General features: G+C 39.6%; 3 protein-coding genes across 3 annotated transcripts; 1 reads left to right on the top strand and 2 right to left on the bottom strand.

Moving 5' to 3' along the window:
* LOC148937089 (cuticle protein 2) lies at positions 1 to 1715 on the bottom strand. Its single transcript, XM_089074373.1, has 3 exons — positions 1566 to 1715; positions 814 to 1058; positions 1 to 597 (listed from the first exon to the last, which is right to left on the bottom strand). Exons 1-3 carry the CDS (start codon positions 1578 to 1580, stop codon positions 384 to 386), a joined length of 474 nt encoding a protein of 157 aa, XP_088930499.1. The 5' UTR covers positions 1581 to 1715; the 3' UTR covers positions 1 to 383.
* Positions 1716 to 2992: 1277 nt separating this feature from the next.
* LOC105432143 (uncharacterized) lies at positions 2993 to 4505 on the bottom strand. The gene is made up of 2 exons (XM_025219610.2): positions 4062 to 4505; positions 2993 to 3665 (listed from the first exon to the last, which is right to left on the bottom strand). The coding sequence occupies exons 1-2, from the start codon at positions 4071 to 4073 to the stop codon at positions 3204 to 3206; spliced, it is 474 nt and encodes a 157-aa protein (XP_025075395.2). The 5' UTR covers positions 4074 to 4505; the 3' UTR covers positions 2993 to 3203.
* Positions 4506 to 4593: 88 nt separating this feature from the next.
* LOC105432168 (cuticle protein 5-like) lies at positions 4594 to 7131 on the top strand. The gene is made up of 3 exons (XM_089074372.1): positions 4594 to 5300; positions 5521 to 5817; positions 6090 to 7131. The coding sequence occupies exons 1-3, from the start codon at positions 5244 to 5246 to the stop codon at positions 6279 to 6281; spliced, it is 546 nt and encodes a 181-aa protein (XP_088930498.1). The 5' UTR covers positions 4594 to 5243; the 3' UTR covers positions 6282 to 7131.
* Positions 7132 to 8415: the final 1284 nt, after the last annotated feature.

The following is an 8415-nucleotide window of genomic DNA, read 5'->3' as shown; positions in this document are numbered from 1 at the left end:
TCCCATATACATATATATATATATTTTCTTTTTACCATATACACCGGAAATACGAGTACTCGCGCGCAACGAATAGGAAATGCATGAAATGCAGCGCTGAAGAGTGCAGGCGGGAAAATTATCGAGGGATGCGATCGGAGGATCGGCGAGGGAGAACCGTGTTTGCTCGGACTGATCGAGGAGAGGTAGTTAGTATTATCTGAGTAGTCTTCCAATTCTTGAGGTAGCTGGGGAAAGACATCGTGATCCTGTACGACGATCTCGTGCGATCTCGATTTCGCCAGGATCGTCGACGTCCACCGAATGAGCGGAGCCGAATGCGTTCTATTTCGTGCGTCGTCCTAATCCGATCGTTTTTTTTTTTTTTTTTCTTTCGAGTCGAATTAATAGTAGTTGCTGGCCGAGCCATCCCAAGCGGGGTTGTAGGCGCCATTGTTCCAGGACGGATCGTAGGCGCCGATGGCAACTGGATCGGCTGGACCGGCCGGCACGCGCCTCGCTTCCGCATTGTAGAGAGAGAAATGTACGGCCTTGGCTTGCTGAACCTCGGGTGTGTCGACTACGCGGCCGTCCGGGCCCAGCGGGGCCGGTGGCCCGCTGTAACACATTCAGATTAATTCAGAGAGAGTTAAATTTGACTAGATCGATTCTTCTGATCGGTGAAAGAATTTTAAATGGCAATTTAAATTAAAAGTAGAAACCTTAAACACCGATCTTGGAAAACGATTCTTTTGGCTCTCCGATTACTTTAATCTAATTTAGATTAAGGGACGATAAAAACAGGGAAGTTTACTTTAGAAATGTGAAACAAACCTGTAATGTGAAATGTAATTTCCGGAAGCGTATCCGCTAGGCCCGGCATAAGAGCCGACTGGTCCCGGTCCCTTCGGTGCACGTGCATTAGCTTCCGCCAGAGCATTCAAATGGGCGGCCTTTAGTTGTGCGACTTCCGGTGTGTCCACCACGCGACCGTCGGGGCCTAACGGCGCCGGGGAAGCATGGGGTCCATACCACTGGGGAGCTGCCAGAATGGCGCTCGACATGGCGAAGAAGAGGAGCTAGATATAATAAAAAAATAAAATCTTATGCTTTCTTTCATCCGGTTAATTTTTCATCTCTTTTGGTCACATTCATTTAAAAATTACATTAAAGCAAGCGTACAAAATTGGAAAACAACGAAAATTCTCTCTTCCTCATAATGTAGAAATAAAAGAAGCATTAATCGAACTGTATAACAAGTTACACAAGATATTATAATGAAAATCAATTAATTAATTATATTAATAAGATTTAAAATAATATTAATTTTCGAAAGAAAAATTGATATTAATCCTCGAGATGATGAATGTAAAAGATAGTTTAGGAATTAAGACATAAAATTACAATCATACTTTTAAGTATATTTAAATTCCACTTGATGCCCACAACGCTGTCAGAATTTTATCTTCGTTGTTCATCAAATGTCAAACAGAAACAAACGATGATGAAACAAGCATTGCGAACGCCAAGTGAAGAACTTATTGCTTTTATAACAGACTCCCTCCAAATTTTATGAGCGTACTCACGAGGTATCCAATCATCGCGGTGTGTCAACTTCAAGCGTATTCCAAAGGTATCCCAGGTCGTCCAGACACTCGGTAAGACACTGCGGCTAACGGCACGTGCGTTCAGATCCGCATTACGCCTGCCATCAACGTACGTGGCGCAATTTATAGGGGTACGAGCGTCAATCGGGCGTGCTGCTGCCGTGCCCCACTGTGGCCGCGCGATTCGCGGGGTAACAACCACACCCAGGAAAAATGCTCTCCTTAACTGCACGCCGTGCCCCGTAACATTTACGCCGTGCGTTAACAATGGCACCCGTATGCGTGTGTGTCCCGTGACCTCGTGTCGCAAATAAAAGTGCACCTCCGAGTCGTGCAGCTATGTGCGTCATCCGCGGTCTTGCAATTCGCAGTCATTTAAGCCGCCGGCTTTCGTCAAAGTGATCCGATGTCGCAAAGCGACGAAGCTTACCGATTCTGACAATTTTTTCCGGCATTTTCATACCTTGCTTGCTTCTTCATATGCATCGTCAAAAGCTTCGTCGAGACACTTTGGGATTTTCATCAATTCACTTCTCTCTTAAAATTTTCCAATTAAACAAATCGTATTATTTATTTATTTATTTCATCTCTTTTTTGGAACCAAATATCTTTTCTCTAAATTTTTTGGCTAAAAACTGGAAAGCAACAAGAAACGGATTTTTCTTGTTTATATAAACGTTACATTAATTAATGCAATAGTGTGATACTAAATTTTTAGTAGATTTTATTTAAAAAAATATAACTAACACGCAAGCTCAAGATGAAGCTTCTAGTATTTTCATAAGTATTTTACAATTAAAAAGAGATATGATTGTACAACATTTCACGTATCTTTATCTTTAAGCCGTGATCACGCAACGAGTTACACCCACAAGACACTGCAGTTTATGGGATTATTTATCCATACGTGTCATATCAATCACAATAGTATGTCACGGGGCGATAACAATAGTTGTTGGATTACTAGAACGGAGATGGAGGTGTCGCAACTGGCCACTTGGCCAGTCCATCGATCGAGCCCTATTGGTACGTTTGATCTGAAAGGAATTGCGCATTTGTCACCAACGCAATATCCCGACGTGTTTAGGCGTTTAGTCGAGCTTGACGAAGTGGCAGTCGATCGTGAGTGATCGATACGCCATCGACAGCCAAACTCGTGCTTTTGAACCGTAACTGCGCTTGGCACGTCGCCAGTACTTCACTATAAAAGCGCGAAAAATATTTCTTACACCAACCGATGGAAGGTAAAAAAAAAAAAATTAACGGTAAAATATTAATTCCTGCACTCTTTCATTCTTTTTCATATCGATTTATTACGATTTTGTGCTGCGGAAGATACTTGAGAGAGAGAGAGAGAGAGAGAGAGAGAGAGAGAGAGAGAGAGAGAACTCGAGAGACGTGCGTCATTTATTCATATATTATATTTTATTTGTTATTTTCTTATTGTTACAGTTATAGTGCTTACACAACATATTTTTACGTCCATTCGAGATACACCAACGTAAACGCGACGAGGCGCGTTGACGGCGGCACATTTCTTCAAAGACACTGCTCCGTTATTAGCGCAAATAACGAGCGTTATTTCTTTCGTAAAAACGTATCCTCGACAAGCGGTCGTCACCATTGTGGGATATGCGAATAGGGATCCACGTATGATCGATGATGAGCGATCTTGGCCACCTCCGCGGCGTGGGCGGCCAGATGCGCGGCCTTGGCGTGGGCCACTTCCGGCGTGTCGATCACTTGGCCATCGTGACCGAGCGGCGCCGGTGGACCGTGGTACCCGCTGCGGTATCCGGAGTAACCTCCGTTGTAACTTCCGTCGTAACTTCCATCGTTCACGGGATATTCCGCGTAATGCGGCCCGCCGTACTGAGGTGCGGTCCTGGCGGCCGCCGCGGCGTACGCCGCCAGATGCGCCTCTTTGGCGTGAGCCACTTCCGGTGTGTCGATCACCCGGCCGTCGTGGTCCAGCGGGGCCGGCGGTCCGTGATAATATCCGACAGGCGCACCGTGATACGCCTGATAAGGCGTATACGGCAAAGCCAGCGTCGACAGCGTGAGGCACGATAGGACGATCTGAAAGGGCGAACGGAGAATGGGAGATTCACTCGAATCTTGAGATAGGAGCGGGAATCCAAGCGAAGAGATGGCGATAACAGTGGAGTTATTAAAAAAATCTCCGTGCTCGCAGGCTCTTCAGGAAGATTCACAGACGAGATAGACGAGAAATTTAGATATTCAGATGTGAAAGCGATCTTTTTATCGTGCGAGAAAATTTAGTTGAACGATACGGAGTAGTCTAGTATTGTGTAGGACTCTATTCTCGATCTAAATTGCGCGTTGCTTTTGAAAAATGATATCTTTTTTTTTTTTTAGAATTGAAAATCGTGCTAGAATAGAAAATTGCTAGAACGAGAGATTGAACGAGAGATCGTAATGCGAAAGCTCAGGATAGAGTATCCGTGTACTCACGAGGGACCTCATGCTTGCGCGCGTCTATCCAAGACCAGGCGAATCTCTGTCTGCACAATCGAGCCACGTAGACCTTATATAGTCGGCGAACAATACAAACGTCTAGTACAGACGTCTGTATCAAGCAGCGTAAACGCGAAACGTTTTACGACACGAACCCGCCTTGATTTTCACAACATAAAAATGTGAAAGAGGCTCGGTTTTTCTTTATGATATCCTGAAAGGTGAAATGGAGATACATCGAAGAGATTATCTCGTGCGGATAGAAAAGAGATCGAGAAAACGTAGCACGAAGAAAAAGAGCGAGAAATACAGAAAGAGAGGGAGTGAGGGGAGGGGGAGGGAGGTTGGAATGTCAGCAAGAACGGAATTATGATTGCGCCAACGACGAAAACGCGAGTGTTCTACAGACGAGTGTTGTACAATTGGCTCTACAAAAAGTAGGCGATGGAAACATTCGATCGATCCTGTGTCTCGTCGATCCTAATCACCGGCTCTGAAGAAAAACTCAAGGTTGGAGTCGAGGTAAATCTGGAAGAGTATCAGGACAAACGTTTGATCGTAAATTTTTCAACTTCACGTCTAACATCGATTTTAACGCAAACATTAAACGCTATCGATTATTCGTATTCTGAGAGAAAAATATTCTTTTATACTTTCGAAATTAAAGTTAACGTTTTTCTACCACGACATCTATAACATCTATAACAACATCTATAACAAAACATAGGCTTGTGCGCACTAATGATCGTAATGAGAGCCGGTTATTAACTTGAATTAAAGACTAGTGGAAATTCCGCCACGTAAAAGCACCTGCGTCTAAATTGTTTAATGAGCTATTGCGGTTTACTTCGGAAAGAAAAAGAAGAGAGTATCAATTCTAATTACATCAAATCTAATTAAATGTCTGGCTCCTAATATCTTTGTTGCGAGAGCTAATAGAGGATCAGGATTCGATCAACAATTAGACACGTTTGAATTCTGATCCAAATAATCGCAATTAAATTAATTACTTTATCGTAATACGATCTTGCACCGCTTATGCAAAAATATCATCTTGACACGTTTCACAAAAATCGATCGATCGCAAATATTGGCTGAACGGTATTCACCATTGGTGGGGTAAAACTGTTAGGTAAGATTAAATAACCGATTGTATATAAACCGAGCACTTTGGTATCGATGGTTATAAAACGGTGGCATTTCTATTCAGAATTGAACGTAACAATGAAGTCCTTGGTACGTAATTTCATCGAATCATTACAATTATTCTTTAATCAAGACGTTATCAAATGCATACGTCACATTATCATCCACTGTTAATAATTAATTAAATTGTTGGATCTGCAATAAGAAGTATAAAAATTCCTTCCCGTTAATATTAAAAAAATTAATTTTGCTAAAATATTAATAAGTTTAGGAATGCTAAACTGTTTTTATCAATTTTATTCGTTTACAGATCATCGTAATCGTCACAGTTTCCATAACTTTGGCTGTGCCAACGCATTACCAATATCATGGACCACCGGCGCCCATAGGCCACGACGGGAGAGTCGTGGATACACCGGAAGTGGCACATGCCAAAGCGGCGCATCTCGCCGCCGTGGCGGAAGCCGCCTCGAGGGTTCCGCACAGCGTGGCTTCCTACGCGGAAAATCGGAACTATCACGGATATTCAAAGCCCGTATCGCTCGGTCATCAAAACTACCACAGCGGACGCGGATATCACGGACCACCTGCTCCGTTAGATCGCGATGTAAGATTTTTTCCATTCAGTCGAATGAACATACTATTGAAAGGTTCGATGTAATAGCAATTGTCGAAATTTTTTTTTTCAATTTTTTTCAAAAATGCACAAAATAATTCCATTTACATGCAAAAATAATTCCTGAAAGCGTATTTAATTCAGGTTCATCAATTAAGGTAAATAACAAAAATACAATAATTAACTTAATTATGATTTGACGGAAAATCTATCAATTTGCTCTTTATTTCTTTACTGTCTCTCTCTCTCTCTTAATTTTTCAGGGTCGTGTAATAGACACGCCGGAAGTGGCCCGAGCGAAAGCTGCGCATTTGGCGGCTTACAATCACATAGCTTCCTCAGTACCTGTCTCATACGATCATTCGCAGATTTACAAGCCATCGGTTTATAGCCACGGCTATCACGGCGACACGTCTCATAATGACAGAGCAATTAATGATTACAACGATTATTGATTTTATCAATCAAAGGGACACGAACGCGACATGACTATAAGCTGATTCTTTTACGATTAATTGGCGACGACATGCCAAAAAAAATTTAATGGAATTATGAAATTGACATTGACTACGCAACGTTCTGCAATTGGAGAATGTGCCTTAAATTTATACAGAATAGTAGTTTGCTATACAATATATTCGAGTTTCGTGATACATTGTAAATCAGTTGTAAATCACCTTACGTCATCAGCTTTCAGACTGAATTGCATGTTTCACGTACTGACTCGTTATCTAAAACGTATTTTAGTTTGTAAGAAATATAAAACATCCTGTTGTTATCCGATTTCTCATTTTATTACAACAGTAATCCTCCTACCACTATTTCTACTGAATTAAATGTATAATATTTCTTTAGCTAAGAATAGAGAAAACAAAGAAATCTGATGTATGAAATACATTACACTTTTGAGAAAATTTTTATACAAAATAAATTTATGCATAATTGTTGTTCCACATGTAATATTATTAAATATATATTGATATTGTTCTCAACAGTTTTAAATAAAGTTGTTGATGATTTAATTGTTTATGATTATTTGAATTATTAATGTCTACGTTTGATGGTTAACTACCAGGTTCTGGTTAACTACCAGAATTCTTAAAAATTGCAAATACTTTTAATGTTAAGGTTTCGAATTAATTAAATATTAATACTAAAATTCTTGATATATTTTTTATATACCAATGGAATACTGCAAAAAATTCAAAATTACTTGGATAAAGCATTTAACATTTTTTAACATAATTTTTAAATATAACATTTTTATACTTTAAAATTTTCTACATGTAAAAATATAATTATAAAGAATTGTTAGTATTTCATCAATTAATATCATTTTATAAAATATTTCAATGATTCAATAATATTGCGTTGAAATATCTTCAAAGTATTGCTAATATTTAATTACATTTAATTATGTATTTTTCTTGGTAATTTTCAGTAATACATTTTTCTCTAAGAATTACTTATAACTTTGTTATTATTTTGACTTTGATAGAAAATCATGTTTAATTATTAGCCTTACAACATATCGTTGATAAATATACAAGGGTAAAGATAAGGATATCATAAAAAATATAACTTTATTAATTTTATTAACTTTAAGTGATGGCTCCGGTTGTAACTTACAAACGTTAGAAGAAAGAGCGTAATTTAGAGAAATATCCGTCACTTCGGCGCGAAATGCTATAAATAATCGGGTCGTTTGTCGAGAATCGATGTATGCAACAGGCATACCTGTCAACATCCGCCTGCGGCCTCGCAGGCCGGCTGGCAATACCTCATCGTCTTTTTGCGCTTACAAACAAATCCGTGGAATGATTGATCCGATCACTTTACCACGTCCCGAACTCCCATTTCGAATACGTCGCAATCGAATCAAGGTTCGCAACATTTCACATTCAAGCAAGCGATTCCGACACCCCTTGAACTATGGCGTATTATATATTATAGACGTCACTCGCCATAAATCAATAAATCTCTCTTGATCCATTAATAAAAAGAATTCTAATTATAAATTCTTAAAGTGAGCGAAAATCAGTAATTAGATCAATTTTAAATTGAAATCTTTCTAGATTTCTTAATATTTATTTATTTGTCTTTTTCTTCAACTTTTATTTTTTTCACGTTTTATGTTTAATTAAAAAGGTAAAATTAAAATGGTAGCAGGTCTTTCTCTTCTTTTTGCTCTTTTATTAATTTGTAAGTGGATTTCTTCATGACAAAGCAATTTTCTAAATTACGAATTTTAAAGTATCTTATATAATTATTTCAGCATGAAGAATGGCGGCTCGTCGTAATGACACGTTACGACAATCGCTCGATCTTCCTAATCAGTATTTACGGGTCATCACGAGATCGATACTTCAATTCACACGGCTTGAAGGAAAACCACAAGTTAGCAGACTAATCGCGAACGTTTAATGGGCCATTTATGACCATACCCGGCTCGATTATGCTCCGTACCTGCGCTTATGCTAATAGACAATTAGGTTCGCCTGCGTACCGAGATTATCTTGAATTCCAAGGAAAAGAGCTTTTGTTCTCCGACAGTCTCTATGCGTTAATAAAGCGCCCACACAACGCGGG

Source organism: Pogonomyrmex barbatus, unplaced genomic scaffold (assembly GCF_055798465.1).
Source record: "Pogonomyrmex barbatus isolate J1 unplaced genomic scaffold, ASM5579846v1 scaffold17, whole genome shotgun sequence".
NCBI classification, from domain to species: domain Eukaryota; kingdom Metazoa; phylum Arthropoda; class Insecta; order Hymenoptera; family Formicidae; genus Pogonomyrmex; species Pogonomyrmex barbatus.
This window is presented reverse-complemented; position numbering and strand designations above follow the sequence as displayed.

What these genes read in the sequence shown, in the direction of transcription:
- LOC148937089 (XM_089074373.1), bottom strand. An exon ending in AATTACATTTCACATTACAG is followed by an intron (nt 598 to 813) that starts GTTTGTTTCACA and finishes AATGTGTTACAG; the next exon opens with CGGGCCACCGGCCCCGCTGG.
- LOC105432168 (XM_089074372.1), top strand. Translation starts at nt 5,244, where the DNA reads ATGGTTATAAAACGGTGGCATTTCTATTCAGAATTGAACGTAACAATG. An exon ending in ACGTAACAATGAAGTCCTTG is followed by an intron (nt 5,301 to 5,520) that starts GTACGTAATTTC and finishes ATTCGTTTACAG; the next exon opens with ATCATCGTAATCGTCACAGT. An exon ending in CTGCTCCGTTAGATCGCGAT is followed by an intron (nt 5,818 to 6,089) that starts GTAAGATTTTTT and finishes TTAATTTTTCAG; the next exon opens with GGTCGTGTAATAGACACGCC.